Consider the following 16,190-nt stretch of genomic DNA (forward strand, 5'->3'; position numbering starts at 1 on the left):
AGCACTATCAGAAGACTAAAGAGCTAAATAGAAATCCTTTCTAAAAAAAAAACCTTTACAAAAAAACCCCAAACCATGGGTCCAAAACCCAGGGACCCTGACAAAAGCAGTGTGGGACACAACAGTGCCACACTATTAGGACTTCTTTTTCCAGTTCATTTCTGTGAACTCTCTCTCCCTTCAACTCACTTACTCTCTTCATTCACTTGTTGGCAGGCATCCCTCTCTCTTTTTATCCTTTCTTCTTCTTGCTGTGTTTTCAGTCCCCGAGGGTGCCAACTAAGACAGCCAACATCTTGGCCCCATGTTATGTGTTTGTGTGTTTGTATGGGTATCCCAGGCAGACTGTCAGCACTCCAACAAAGGCTCTCTGTTAAGTTAGTTTGTCTAAAACTGTACATTACTTAACCTTATGCCCTACATATTTCCTTCTTCTTGCTTGGATTTAAACCAGTACAAAGAATGGATCAGCTGTGTTTTTCCAGTTAGCTAAACTACAACTCCAAATACTTTTGGTCTGATTTGACTGCGGATTAAATGTAAATAAACAAACAAACAAACGAAACAAAAAAAAAAACACAAATCACATCAAATACATCAAATCTGATACGAGAGGCTATCCTATGAAACACAGTGCATAAGTACCACACACCCTACCAACATATATCAACTATGTCAGGCTCGATAATACCTGTTTTTGTTTTGTTGTGGGCTAACATTACTTTAAAAATGCCTGTAATTGTTATGTATGGGTGGATTATAAGCACACTAATGAATAAAAGAGACATTGGCAAGGCATTTTCTTCTGGAACCATATTAAATAAAGAACAAATGGGATGAGGGATTTTGTTCAGTGAAGGCAATTGCGATTGAGTTACCTCATCAACATTTGCTAACAGGAACACAGAGTTAGGAACACCAGTGATTAAACAGAAATAAATCCCTAAATAATAAACATACTGAGAACCACACTAATGAACAAGAGCCTAAAAGTCCAAAAGTCAAACCCCTGGGTCCAAGATCCAAGACCACGACAGGGTGTGACGAATCCATATGTCTTAACTCTTGAGAAGGCTGAAAAACTCTCAAAAACTGAAGTGTTCACTTGTGACTGTGAGTGATACCGAGATGAGTTGTTGATGATATCCTGCTACTGTTAGCTTGCGCTTCTCAACGTTTCTTTGAAGTGCATCTAATGTTGTCAGACTCAGGCAATTAGCAAATAAACTTTCTCTATGATGTGAGAGTGTAATCAAACTATTTCAAGATTCAAGAGGGAAAGAGTGATTTTTTTAAATTTTATTTTATTTATTCTTTTTTGGACACTAGCACCCAATGTTTTCTAGCATAATGTTAGATTATAACCAGCTGCTGTTGTTATGACTTCCTCGTTGTCAGCTCTCCAGAGACGGTGAAGTCGTATGTCTAATCTACTGACATTTTGGGGTGGCTGTAGCTCAGGTGGCAGAGCAGGTCAGCCACTAATCAGAAGGTTGGTGGTCGGCTGCCTCCTAGCTGCATGCCAAATATCCTTGGGCAAGATACTAACCCCATGTTTGCCTACTGGTGGTGGTCAGAGGGCCCGGTGGCGCCTGTGTCCGGCAGCCTCGCCTCTGTCAGTGCGCCCCAGGGCAGCTGTGGATACAATGTAGCTTGCCATTGCCAGTGTGTGAATGGGTGAATGACTGAATGTAGTGTAAAGCGCTTTGGGGTCCTTAAGGACTAGAAAAGCGCTATACAAATGCAGGCCATTTACCATTTACATAAGATGAGGGAGGACAGAGAAGCGATGGAGGAGGTAGAATGTACCTGTAAGATTCGTAAATGTACAAATCTTAAACGGTCATGGTTTGAAATTTTGTGATCTTTAAATTAAAGATGAAAATATAGACTTTTCCAATTGTTTTAGTTATATTTAAGTATTTAGAGTGACTATCAGATCAGTGACCCACGCTTTGAGAATTTTCAGTAATCTGTAAAATTCAGCTAGAGTTCTGTTGGGGTATAGAGTTATGTATGAAATAAGATCTGGATTGACACATGGATGCTGGTGTTTTTGGCACTGTACACGGATAATAGTGCATTAATCACACAAGAACTCAATGGATGTGGACGAGAGCACTGGAGGCCTACTCAGAGGCAAGCACACATGTCACTAAGTGCAGAATATACCAAGCTGATGCGCTGTCCCCACTGCTATTCTGCAAGCTCCTCCTCAGCCTCCTCCTGTACATGCATACAGCTGTATGCCAGGGGTGAGTGAGACATCTATTCAGTGATCCACTTCATCGGGATCTACAGAGAGGATATCAGGATGTCATTCAAACGGGACATAGTGTGGAGCTACCAAAAGGCAGAAAAACCGATATACACAACGCCAAATGGAGCCCTGATAAAGATGTGCAAAGGTCAGCCACAACCAAATACCTGCAGAGTATAAGACAGGGGCTAAGAAGACAGCTGAATGCAAGGAATAAGATCCACATACCCCCTGCCGGTCGTCAGATACCCAGCTAGAATAATAAGCTGGCCACAGGTAGAAATATATGCCACAGATGCACGGTGAGGAGGTCTCCAACTGAGATCTAACACCCTGAGGTTTTCCAAGCAGCAGAAAGAGGGCGGGTGATTAGTGAGTGTCAGAGCCACAGTTCAGGAAAAGCATGGAGCATCCAAAAAATACATCAGGAAGATGGGATCCCAAGATTAGCAGCTCCAAGAGTGCCTGAAGACAGATGATGAATAGGAACAGGAGGAGAAACTCTAATGGACGACCAAGCGCCTGTGTGGGATGTACCATCGATGCTGAGAGGCACAACCAAGTGACTGGGATAGTGTACAGAAACATCTGTGCCACATATGGACTAGCAGTCCCCAATTCCCAATGGGAGACACCACCAAAGTTGGTTGAGAACAACATGGCTAGGGGCCTGTGGGACTTCCATTTGCACACATACAAGGAAATGCTGGTACTCCAACCAGATATAGTGGTACATGCATGCAGAAGTTGCAGTACCCCATGCAGATATTCCAGTACCAGCAGGGGAAGATAATCATACATGTAAAACCAAAATGTCACTAGTGGCCAAGGAAGGTATGAAGTACATACCAGGGCCCTTCTTTGCATATGTATGTACATGTAAATGTGTTAGTAATGCCTGTTTAAATGTTTTCCCATAATTATTTTCATACTGGGTCGAAATAAAACATCTCCCTCTGGTGGTACTGCAGCTTACTGCAATTTCCTGGAACTTTTTCACAGTCGACCAGCGTGTCTATTACATGCTTTGCTGGGTTGAGCAACAGAAAGAAAAAGAACAAGAAAATTGAGAATTACCAGGGCCTGAAAGAATAACTGGACAGATGTGGAAAATAAACGCCAAAGCGATCCCAGTGGTAATAGGAGCATTAGGAGCTGTAACCTTGAAACTGGAAGAGTGGCTCTGGCATATAGGCAGGGTGATAATAATTCAGTTATGCAGAGCTTAATGAATTTATCTGTATGCATAATTACAGAAACTGAAAAAAGTATTGCTTTTCTATTTAACAAGAGATAAGTCATAATAGCTTAACACTAATTGAAGCAGTGCCCACTGTTAAATGCTGATGTTTAAGACGAATATATTAATTAAGTTAAATCTTTATATCTGAATTAGACTGGTTGAACTTTTAGCTGTGGTAATGCCCAACAAAGATGGATGCTTTCAGTGTTAAGTATTCATTTAGCTACTGAAAGCCAATGAGTGTCAACCTTTAAATTATATAATTTCACATATTTCCTACGAAAATTGCTTCTTTGTTCCATTCCAAAAGAAATTTAAAAAAGAACGAGAAAAAACAGTTTCACCATCTTTCAATGTCACAAGTTGCAACGAACAGCCCTGTGGTCACTCGTTAAAGTAACTTGCTAATGCTGTAATATATTTAACAACTGCAAGAAATACTTCAAAATCATAGAGTGGAATGTTTTTCCCTATGGCTGCCTCAGGAAACAACTAGCACAGAATAAAAAAAGCAAAAAGCAAAAAAACCAAACATAAATAGCATGTCCCTGTATGGTGTGTTGAAAGTGCATTACCCCAGTTTGGGTATTGAATGAAGCACATTAGCAGTGTTAATCTATACACATAACCACGATCACAAGATACAGCACTGCTCCCATTCTGGCAGAATCATCGTAAACTATGGAACATTTTCCTCATATAACCTCCAACACAAAGCTAAGGTCATCCTGAGGCTGGTCCACTTCTACGGAGTTCAAATGAGATCATATAAATGAGACAGAAAATAAAAAGAATAGCTACAGCAACACCATATATAAACAGAAAATGACACAAACAAAACATTTACTAGAAATATTACACACAGCAGAAAAATATATTGTAATAAAATTATATTACATAGCATGAATAAATGAAATATAACTTGAAATGATAATCAAAATGAATTTCCAACAAGAAACAAATCTTGCTTGAGGCGCTTCGATGGCAACAGCCTCCAAAAATCTCATTATGTTTCATTCGGAGCACTGGTATGCAGAGGCACATGGGCAGGGAGGCAGAACTAAGCAGACTGTCAATAACACAGTATGGCAGTGGTGTATAATTAAAAGTAAATGATAACAGAATTGTCAAATAGTGAGAAACGCACAAATAATGAATAATTACTTTATAATAAAAATCAATAAAGAAAATAATGAGAACTTTGATCCAAACCTCCAAGTCCCAAAAGAATGTATTAATGAAAAAAATTGGGAGTTGTGATGATGGAACAGAATCACATCATCAACAACTGGTTTCTTTTTTTATAACCTACAAACATGTGTGCCATATTTTAAAAAGCATAAATACTCCTACCTCAAAGATGCACACAAGCATAAACACATGCAGTCGCACACAAAAATACACTTACACACACAGCATAGCCATGGTTCTAATTACTGCATCCACTCACCAAGCATTTCCTATTATACAATGAATACCGTATCATGTCAGATCATATTATATAATTAGGATAACAATGGCATAACACGAATCACTTCACAAGATTAATTGTCAGAGGTAGTAATCACTCCCACCGTCTCATTCATAAAAAGCATACTCAAAAATTCCATGTCCCAACCAGTAATATCTCATTAGAGCTTTATAGAGATCAGCTCCTTTAATTAGCCATCCCGCCTACACCGTCACTGATAAAAGTATGTGATCTGCCTGTTGTATGCTGGCAACGCTCGGCATGCTGGTATGGGATATGTGTATGTCTTTTCTGTAGTTAAAAAAACAAACAAAAAATCCCATTGCTGTTGCAGTTAGGGGGTAGCTGCTTATACATTTATCTGTGTTCATGAAAACACTTGTATGTGTTTGTCTTTGAGTCATAATCTGTGCTTTGAGGCACAAATTTGTTTACAGGATCACTTTGAAAATGGTAGAAATGTGTGTGTGCAAGAATATGAATGAGCATGTGCGTGCATCTCTGATTTATTTTTATTTTTTGTATGTGTCTCTGAAAGTCATATTATAATTTAGATTCTAAAGCACCACTTTTTCACATTAATTTAATGAGTTTTTTCCTTCAGGGCAAAATAAAATAAAATAAAATAATTATTTTAAAAAACTGCCTCTACCAGACATGGATGTGTCCCAAAGCTCGAGGAAATTAGTAGTCATTTGAAATCAACCCCATCTAAACACCTCAAACAACACTTTCCTGATGGATGACAATGGGCCTGGAAAATGACTTCTCTGCCTTGAGGCTACAATAGCTGACATATCCCAAAAAAAACACCTTTAGTATTATACCAGCCATTTTGCCAAGTGAACCACAGGAATATGAATCTGTGTCCAGTTCAAGTTTAAGTTGAATTTCACCACAGGATCAAAATATTATTCGAAAAACATTATATATTTCTATTGAATTCCCCTAAACCCAACCACAAACTGTTAGCTATTATGCTTACACAAACACTGGCTCTCCAATCACAGTCGCAACTGTGAAGTTTCAGCTTTTCCCAAAGCAAAAATCAATCATTGCATTCTCCTCTATCTAGGGCAAAATTATTTGTAGATCACCAAACTCTGTAATTCCAGATCCAAGGACCATTAACGTGAACACAAATAGAAAGTGAGTTTGCCTGAAACATCAGCATCTGTTCTCTGGAAGGGAGAGAAAGCTGTGATGAGAGGTAAAATCATTTTATTCTCATCACATAAGGAGAAAAGAGAAAACAAATATATTGAGGAATTAGAAGAAACCATTAAATCCTTAGAAGAAGCCTACTGTCAGGCGTTGTGGAGTGGAGGCGAGGAAGAAGGAACCCAAACGCAGGACTCGCAGGTAGGTGAAGCTGGGTGATTTATTGATGATGGAGTGAACACACAGAACAGAGGAAGGACATGGCTGGCTGGACGACTGACTGAATGAATGAACGAAGGACGGACTGACTGACTGGCTGACCGAACACTGGCGGAAATAACAACATAACCTAAACATCAATGACACGACAAAGAACGAATAGAAACAGAAGACTTAAATACACAGACTGATGAGGATGATAATGAGAGACCGGTGAGCACACAGCTGAACATAATCTGGCTAACGGCACGAGACGAGCTAACACAGGAACAAACAGGAAGTGACGAAATAAACTGAACGTGAACAAAACGGAAAGCACTGGGTCACCAACCCAGGAACCCTGACAGTACCCCCCCCTTCAAAGGACGGCACCCGACGGCCAAAAGAGAAAAAGACCAGAACAGGGCGGGCGGAGGGGGCCCAGGACGGAGGGACGGAGTCCACAGAGAGACAAACAGTACAAGCGGGCGGCCGCGTGGCCGGCGGCCGAGACGAGACAGTTCAGGTGGGCGGCCGCGTGGCCGGCGGCCGAGACGAGACAGTTCAGGTGGGCGGCCGCGTGGCCGGCGGCCGAGACGAGACAGTTCAGGTGGGCGGCCGCGAGGAGGGCGGCCGAGACGAGACAGTTCAGGTGGGCGGCCGCGAGGAAGACGGCGGCGGCCGCGTGGCCGGCGGCCGAGACGAGACAGTTCAGGTGTGCGGCCGCGAGGAAGACGGCGGCGGCCGCTGAGCTGGTCCGGTGGGCGGCCGCGAGGAAGGCGGCGGCGGCGGCCGCGAGGAAGGCGACGACGGCCGCTGAGCAGGTCCGGTCCAGGCGAAGCTGAAGCTGGCGACGAGGCTGAGGCCGGACCCGGCGAAGCTGAAGCTGAAGCAGAGGCCGGACCAGGCAAAGCTGAAGCTGAAGCAGAGGCCGGACCAGGCGAAGCTGAAGCTGAAGCAGAGTCCGGACCAGGCGAAGCAGAAGCTGAAGCTGAAGCTGAGTCCGGACCAGGTGAAGCAGAAGCTGAAGCTGAAGCTGAGTCCGGACCAGGTGAAGCAGAAGCTGAAGCTGAGTCTGAGGCCGGCCCAGGCGACGGCACGGGAGCCGGGGGTGACGGAGCCACAGCTTTAGGGCCAGCGGGCGCGGAAGCCCCTGGCTGGAGACAGGCAGGGCCAGCGGGCGCGGAGGCCCCTGGCTGGAGACAGGCAGGGCCAGCGGGCGCGGAGGCCCCTGGCTGGAGACAGGCAGGGCCAGCGGGCGCGGAGGCCCCTGGCTGGAGAGCGGCAGGGCCAGCGGGCGCGGAGGCCCCTGGCTGGAGAGCGGCAGGGCCAGCGGGCGCGGAGGCCCCTGGCTGGAGAGCGGCAGGGCCAGCGGGCGCGGAGGCCCCTGGCTGGAGAGCGGCAGGGCCAGCGGGCGCAGAGGCCCCTGGCTGGAGACAGGCAGGGCCAGCGGGCGCGGAGGCCCCTGGCTGGAGACAGGCAGGGCCAGCGGGCGCGGAGGCCCCTGGCTGGAGAGCGGCAGGGCCAGCGGGCGCGGAGGCCCCTGGCTGGAGAGCGGCCGGGCCAGCGGGCGCGGAGGCCCCTGGCGGGAGAGCGGCCGGGCCAGCGGGCGCAGAGGCCCCTGGCTGGGGAGCGGCCGGGCCAGCGGGCGGCTGCAGGTCCGGGAACTGAACTGACTGGACGGGAGGCGACTGGACTGACTGGACTACAGACTGGACGACAGGGGACTGGTGGACGGGAGGAGACTGGACGACAGGGGACTGGTGGACGGGAGGAGACTGGACGACAGGGGACTGGTGGACGGGAGGAGACTGGACGACAGGGGACTGGAGTGAAGGCTGAAGAGCAGGTGAGTGAACCGACTGGAGTGAACGCTGAACAGCAGGTGAGGGAACTGACTGGAGTGGAAGCTGAACAGCAGGTGAGGGAACTGACTGGAGTGGGGAAGCTAAGGGATGAACAGAGGTTGGCGATGCTAATGGCTGAGCTAATGACAGGGTTACCGAGGGGGATAAGATTGCAGCCTGGGCTAATAAGGCTGGTGCCTGAGCAGGGGACACCTCAGCTAGCCTAACCAGGGACAGTGCGAGGGCGTGAAAGGTTGGATCAGGAGGTGGATGAAGAGGTGAAGTAGTAGGTGGACCGGTTAGCTCTTCCAAGCCTCCAGGGAGGTCAGGCTGGGTTGAGGCTGCCCTCAGCCTGGGCGCTGGGACAGGCATGGGAGGTGGCTGGACACCAGTCACCCCCACCCGGGAAACAAGAGTGGATGTGGAGGTAGACTGCATCGCAGCTGCCTTCCTCCTGGGAGCTGGCACCGGTGTGGGTGTAGGCCGGGCCCTAGACATCTGAGGAGGTGAAATGGCTGAAGAGGAAGGCCGGATCTGGGCTGCCGTGCTGGTGGGAAATGGCTGAGTGACGGGTGTGGAAATGGTGACCGGGTGTGTGCTACTGGCAGGTTTATCAGGGTTTGGTCTGTTTTTTCTGCCACCACGATTTACAGTCTTTGTGGGAGCGGCGCAGAAAAAATCTTCCCAGTCTACATCCTCCAGGAGGGAAACTCCCCATGGATCGGCGGTGAGTCTATTAGTCACTCTGGGTGAAGAGTCAAATGAGGAGGGTGGAAAACAGTTACCGGAACTCACCACCGGGAGTTGTTGAAAATAGTCCATGTTATGGCGGCGTGTGCGCCGCTTTCTCCGGGAAGAGGAAGCGGCCGGGGTAAACAGCTGAGCCTCAGGCGCGGTAGCCTCCATTGAGCCGAGGTGGGAGGCGTAGCCGCGGTGCCTTGGCGAAGGTGGAGGTCCGGCGAACGAGGCGGCGGGTGTGTGAACGAGGAGCGGAGCGGCGAGAGAGGGAGCGGCCGAAACGCGGCATGAAACGTCCGCTCTCCGCGGCAAATGCTCCGGGGCAGGTGAGGCAGCAGGTGGGGGAACGCGGCGTCTTCGAGGCCCGCCCAGAGCCAGGCGAGTCCCCTCGAAGACGTGCTCTCTCTCCGCGAAGAGCCGCTGTTTTCCCCTGACCATCTCTGCCCAACGGGAAAGCGCTGCCACCTGCCGCTCGTAGAGGTCCGAGTCCGCTGGGTCCCAATCGTGTCTTCGTGGCACGGGTCGTGTCATTCTGTCAGGCGTTGTGGAGTGGAGGCGAGGAAGAAGGAACCCAAACGCAGGACTCGCAGGTAGGTGAAGCTGGGTGATTTATTGATGATGGAGTGAACACACAGAACAGAGGAAGGACATGGCTGGCTGGACGACTGACTGAATGAATGAACGAAGGACGGACTGACTGACTGGCTGACCGAACACTGGTGGAAACAACAACATAACCTAAACATCAATGACAAGACAAAGAACGAATAGAAACAGAAGACTTAAATACACAGACTGATGAGGATGATAATGAGAGACCGGTGAGCACACAGCTGAACATAATCTGGCTAACGGCACGAGACGAGCTAACACAGGAACAAACAGGAAGTGACGAAATAAACTGAACGTGAACAAAACGGAAAGCACTGGGTCACCGACCCAGGAACCCTGACACCTACATGTCTTCCCAGGAACAAGAAGTGATGAACAAAATACGTAAAGCAAAACTAGAATCAAATGAAATAATTGATTAAAAAGAACTCTCAATCCTTAGTACAAAGATCCTGCTTGCAAAATTTTGAACACAGTAACAAATCAGGTACATTATTACAACTGTATATGCTGTTAACAGCTTCATTGGGAACACAGTATATGGAAGCGAGGAAGCCCACTTTCATAAAGTGGTTAAAAATATTGTGCAGTTCCCCAACAGGATGTGTCAGGACAAATGACCAAACATCTTCTCCAGAGGGGCACCAGGCAAGGATACCTACTCTCCCCCTCACTGTTTGCAATCTCTATGGAACTACTAGCAACAATTAGACAGGCTATAGTGATTAAGGTCATACAATGCAAGAACGTAGAACATAAAATCAGCCTTTATGCAGATGACGTATGCTTTTTTTCCAACATTCACAAACCACTCTTTGAGGTAATTACATTGAATTTGTCTTCCTTGAGTTTCAGATTATTGGATAAACTGGTTAAAATCATCAATTCCTCTGATTCATTTTTTCTTCCATAATTCTTCTTTGACATCATTGCATATATCTCGATATATTACATTTTTAGGCATTAACCTCTTAAGCCCCAAGCCTACCTGATTTCCTGCTTTTTGCCCCCGTATCAGGAGGCGTTGGGGCTTAAGAGGTTAATGTTTCTCCCAGGCTTGCAGATTTAACTAACCTGAACCACATCCCAGTTTTAAAGAAAGTGGAAGATGATCTGGCTAGATGGAAGTCTGTACACATATATCTCATGGGAAGGGTCACTTCAATAAAAATTATGGTTTTCCCTAGAATCAGTTATTTGTTCTCAGTGATCCAGAGTAAACCATTACCTGACTGGTTTAGATCTCTGGATTCTTCAATCTCTGATTTCCTTTGGAAAGAAAACCCTGTGTATAAGCTTAAAAATGCTGCAGAGCACCGAGGATAGAGGAGGACTAGATGTGCTTAACTTTCACCACTTCTTCTTAGCCAACAGGCTACAATACATTTCAGGATGGTTAAAACTCAGTTGAGCCCTGGCTACACATAGAACAGGCACTATGCAATAACAGAGATTTCAGATCTCATAAGCTAAAAAATATCAAATGACACGTATGCTTTAAAAGCCTTAATATCAGCTCCGCTCTGTCAGAGAGTCTCTGACAGCATGGTGTGAGTTTCTAGATTATGTCACTATGGAGATGAATACACTCCACATGACTCTCACCACCTTATGCATTGCAAAGAGGACTGTCCTCATCATCTGGAAAAATACAGTAAATCTTAGTATTGACCAATATAGAGACCTTTTGTTGGACCATATATCAGTCTTAAGAGAACCTCTGCCGCCACATCAGATCAATCTCTCTGGGCTCCATCAGCTAGTAGGGATGAGGGATTGTGGGTTTGTCCGGCTAGCTGTTGTTGTTGAGTTGGGGAGGTGAGTGGGCTTGGGGTATGTGGGGGTTCCCTTGGGGTAGGTTCTTGGGGGGTCCTGTTTCTCAGTTTTTTTCCACAACTTAGACACTCTCATCACTTACACTTCAAGGCACATACATATAGGGCCTTCGGGTGGGCACACTGAATGGTGTCCAGAGGGGGGGGTCTGTTCATTGGGCCTCGACTCTGGTGCTGATGCCCACTCCTCAATTCTAAATTGCATGTAGACATTGAGGGTTCTGTGGACGGGCTGTTGTCTGGCCGAGGGTCGTCTGCGCTGTGGCCCCTCTGTTTTAAATACACTTTAGAAGACCACGCATCAACACCACGTATGAACGGGTAGGGTCTTTTTACATCCTGTTCTCTGTTCAACCCTTTTTTCATCCATGGCTGGAGGCCGAGAGGAGGAGGAGGGGCTGGCCTTCTGGTCGGGGTCTGGACAGGTGTGCTGCTCTACTGCTGTGGGAGCAGGGCAGTCTGCTTGTCTCCACCCCAGAGTGAAGGGTCTGGAATGCATGCTTGTGTCTGTGTATGCCTTTTTGCCTGTCTGTGTGTCAGGTCAGGTCTAAGACTCCTCCTTCGTCTTGGAACATCTCAGGCTCCCCCAGGTGTGGTGGGCCTATTTCCCCCCACCACACTCCCTGCCAGTGGCTGGTGCCCCCACCCGCCAGTACACTGGTGGTTCTCTGTGTCCGGGGCTGTGTGCTTGGGTCTCCTCCATGTCTGCTTCAGGTCCTGGGGGGCAGGGCTTTGGCTCCCAACTATTATACACTTACACAGAGAAACCTTATGAACACAAGCTCGCTTACATGCACGGGTGTGCACACAGCTACTCACAGGCACACACGCCTCTAAAAATATCTTATTAGTACTGTGTGCTGTTGAGTAACATTGTCACTGTTATTTATGCATGTGTTGGTTGTTGCTATTGTTTATCTACTATTTTCGTTTTTTTCTCAACAAGTGTTAAAGCAGAATCTCAGTGTTTTTTCCATTTCTATCCATCTCCCCAACTTCACTTTGTTTTTTCTTTTCCGTCCCCCAGGCTTGGTCATTTTGGTTGTAATAACCCAAACAAAAAAATCCTCATGGAAATATGAGGAAAAAAAACAGTGAGTTTTAACAGAACTCACATATAACATTACAATAAAAGAACAGCTAACAACTAGCTTAACCACTGTGTGAAAACCAGTCATGGGATTTTATTATTCACAGTAAGCAGCTTCATCTTGCTTTTTATTAGATTTCTGGAATACACACCAGAACTCCATCCAACTTTACTCGACATGATATAAATACCAAATTCCACAAATGCCTCTCTCTTTTTAAATCTGAAGTGTTTGAAAGTGCAAATGAGTTTAAGTCCATTATGAAACACAGTATTCTCATCCCAGATTGCCAGGAGGTTTTTTCAGAAGATGCTAGTGATAATAGCATAGCTAGCTGCCAGCCAGTGGTAACAATCCATGCTGGGCTCAAACAAAAAATAAATAAATAAAAGCTGCTAAATTAAGCAAAAAACTTCACAACATGATGCATAAGAGCTCTCGTTTGTTTTATGTGTAAATCCTAGGGGTCATCTACCCCTCAGTTTTGATATGATACCATACAACAACTCCAAAGAATACTTTCCATATTTAAAATTCTAACACTGGGATTGAAGACACAAGGAATGTTAGTCAGGTGCAACATCTCAGCAGCAACCACTGAGGAAACTGGTGCGGATTAGAAATCATAGACCCATTATTAGGAAATGGTATTGGTAAATGTAAACCCCTGGTAAATAACTTCACAGCAGTGAACTGTGTTTCCAAGTAAATGTATTACAGTACCTGTCAGTTGTAAGTATGATTGCCCATGGTAGATACTTTCTGTACTATACACTTCAAAGGCAAATATCTGATAAAAAAAAACAAAACACACACTTTTAACTCTGAAACTCTTAATTTGAAAGCTCAAAGCTGATGCGTCATCACTTATACATCTTTTAATGCTCACTTTGGCTCATTCCTCGGTGCTGAAGCTGTCTGTCAGTTGAGTTAAGGTGTGGCTAACAGCTAGCTAAGTGGTGCAAATTGAGCTGGGGCCATGCAATAATGATTTGAAGATGGAAAGTCATTCATCAGCACTACTTTAAAGCAACAAGAGAATAAGAGGAAAGAAGTATTTAAAGTTGATTAATCAAACCAGTATATGGTTGCATCAGTATAGATTATAATTATAAAAGCCTCTTTAGTGCTGTGTATTTTATATTTGACACTCGTATAACTATAGTGTTTCCAAAATGCGATCAATCCCTTTGAAAAAATGTACAAGAATACATTACTCAACAATTCAACAGCACACTGAATGACTTGCTTCGCTGTTGATAGTGTGAAAGTGACTGAGTAAGAACTGTAATGAGCCAGCTACTCTTCTTTGTAAAACGACCACTCTTGTAATATCCATTTAGTTTAAACTGGGGATTTGTTGATTTGGAATAAAATTGTATTACTGATTCCTGGAGCTTGCTTTGAGCTGTAACAATATGCGAATTAAACACAAATACATTTTCTGTTCCATCCAATTAACTTCTGCTATCTTTTTAAGTGAGACTTTTTTTGGGATATTGGGGTTTTAGATCTCACCCATTATATTTGCTTTCAAACAAAGTCAGTGTAAGCATGCACTGATGTTAAGTATTAATTGACTGCTATATTAGTGACAAAAAACAAACAAAAAAGAGATTGTACTTACTATGTCGTTGCTGGTTTTACCCTGATGACACCAACTAAACACTCACACATGCATGGCAAATTTAGCATGAGTTGTGAGTCGCCGATGTCGACACTTGCTAGCCTTTGTGTACTACATGCATGTATGTATTTATTCTGTGATATACACATATCACCAATAAGTCCATAGGCGATAAGACAAACTTCTTTACTGACAACACAATTACACATGTTTAATTTCTGATTTCTTAAATTTCTGATTCAAAGATGGCTTACAGATTGTTGTGTTCAATAAAAAAACAGTAAGAATCTAAAAGAGCCATTGAAACCTATACCTTTTAAACTCAAAGCTAATGTATAGAGTACACAAGTTATGGTTATTGTTATTGTCAAAAAAAGGATCTTGTAATAATTTCTTTTCTTAAATTAACAGACACTTTTACTGTCGCTGTAAAGACAACTAAGACTGCTTTAAGAAATGTGTGGCACTATCATTCTTGTGGCCCTGAAGCACAAAGATCAAAGACCATTTCCAACAGCTACTCATCCACAACTACTCATTATAAAAGGGATACGTTAAAGAGCTGCTGCATGGCAGAGGTAGCAGTTAAAAAAGAATAGATATGAGAGTTTGAGTCCTACCTCTCTGCTGTGGAGGAGGCCTTTCTCTGGCACATAACTGCCAACGAACTGCTTCCCGGTGCCATTTCCTGTTTGATCTCCCATGCGACAAGGTTGCTGGGCTTCACAGCCAGGAAGTTGATACCTGACTGGAACCACACCCTGCAGAGAAGAATGTAGAACGAGACAAAGTAAGAAAAAAAGAGAAAGCAAGGTTAATCTAAAGTTCACACAAGCACATTATAAACCGAAGCGAAAAGAAAGCCGAGTTGTTACAGTGACAGTTAAGGTACAATTTGCTTAAAAATTCAATCTGCATCGCTTGGAATTTCCCTGCCCCGATTTTCTCACTGATTTTCTTTAATCTCTGATGCGTGCCATACTCTCTTTGTATAGAACGCCTTTTAAAATTGATTCACGCAGCATGGTGCCGACTCCCACGGTATGTTTTGGTGGGAGAAGACAAAGGAGTGACAGCAAAGACTTTTAAGGAAGTTAAGAGTTTTACCGAATAATTGCTGCAAGCAGGCTGAATCAGATGTGTTTTTGGCTAATTCAGAGAATGCAGTTCTGCTTATGAGAAAGGCTACAATGAATTAGTAATTTTTCAGGGACAGGATTAGGAATTTTGCTTCCATTTTCCTTCTTCACTCCCGTTTCCTCTCATCAGTATGCTTCACCACTTTTTTCTCTTTCTGACGCTCAATTTTTGTCACCTTTCTCCACTCATCCCAACTCTTTTCTTTTCTTCCAGTCTCGTTTTCCTTATGTTAACCTTCTTTCAGTATAGCACTGGCATATTTTTTTTAAATCCAGGTTTCTCTTTAATCTAGATAATGTCCTCCTCACCTGCCATCCCCATCCTTGTCCCGTTACTCCATTGTTCCCTTCTAGATGTTCTAATCTCTATTCCTTCATCACCATCATTCCCCAGTTCCTTTATTTTTTTCCAGCCAGGTCCACTCTTTCATCTCTCAGTCTCATTTCTTTTTCTTCACCCTTTCATCCATTCCTCTGTGATTTCTTTCCCTTCCTTCCCTGTATACATTGCTTCATCCCTCCCTCTGCCCCTCCTCAATCCTTCATTCTCAAGGCATCCTATAGTTAATCTCTTTATTTTCTTTTGCTGTTCACTCTCTCTCTCTAATCTGTCCCGGTGTGCTCTGTTCTATTTATCACCTTGACGAGACCCTCCCTCAGTTTATTAACACACTTTATAAGCATGCATACACATGCACACTATCGTGTTTACGCCTCTTCTTGTTAACACACATACACAAACAACACTGACAAAGACACACTCTGAAGTAAAAAAAAAAGTTTTCCTCAACACAGAAGTAGGAGGCAAAAAAATTCCACTTTTTATTTCTTTCTCATTATTACTTTCTTGTGTTTCTCTTGCTTCATGTCTTGCCAAACATGCCATACCCTTCCCTTGATAAGCTCTCTGTACATGATATTCTTGTGAGTGTGTATGTATAAAAACACCTGCGTATGTCAGTAATAAT

The 16,190-nt window shown here is 44.6% G+C and overlaps 1 protein-coding gene and 1 long non-coding RNA gene across 2 annotated transcripts in view; both read right to left on the minus strand.

Moving 5' to 3' along the window:
• LOC146506426 (transmembrane protein 132C) overlaps positions 1 to 16,190 on the minus strand; it is a 265,985-nt gene that overhangs the window by 107,532 nt on the left and 142,263 nt on the right. The window contains exon 4 of the mRNA XM_085181047.1: positions 14,704 to 14,844. Within this exon, the coding sequence (XP_085037173.1) occupies positions 14,704 to 14,844 (141 nt within the window). The remainder of the gene's footprint in view (positions 1 to 14,703; positions 14,845 to 16,190) is intronic.
• LOC146506428 (uncharacterized) lies at positions 5,486 to 14,697 on the minus strand. Its single transcript, XR_014877328.1, has 2 exons — positions 9,874 to 14,697; positions 5,486 to 6,275 (listed from the first exon to the last, which is right to left on the minus strand). It is a non-coding gene; the product is annotated as an uncharacterized LOC146506428 (long non-coding RNA).

The sequence above is a fragment of the Neolamprologus multifasciatus genome, chromosome 12 (genome assembly GCF_963576455.1).
Source record: "Neolamprologus multifasciatus chromosome 12, fNeoMul1.2, whole genome shotgun sequence".
NCBI lineage: Eukaryota > Metazoa > Chordata > Actinopteri > Cichliformes > Cichlidae > Neolamprologus > Neolamprologus multifasciatus.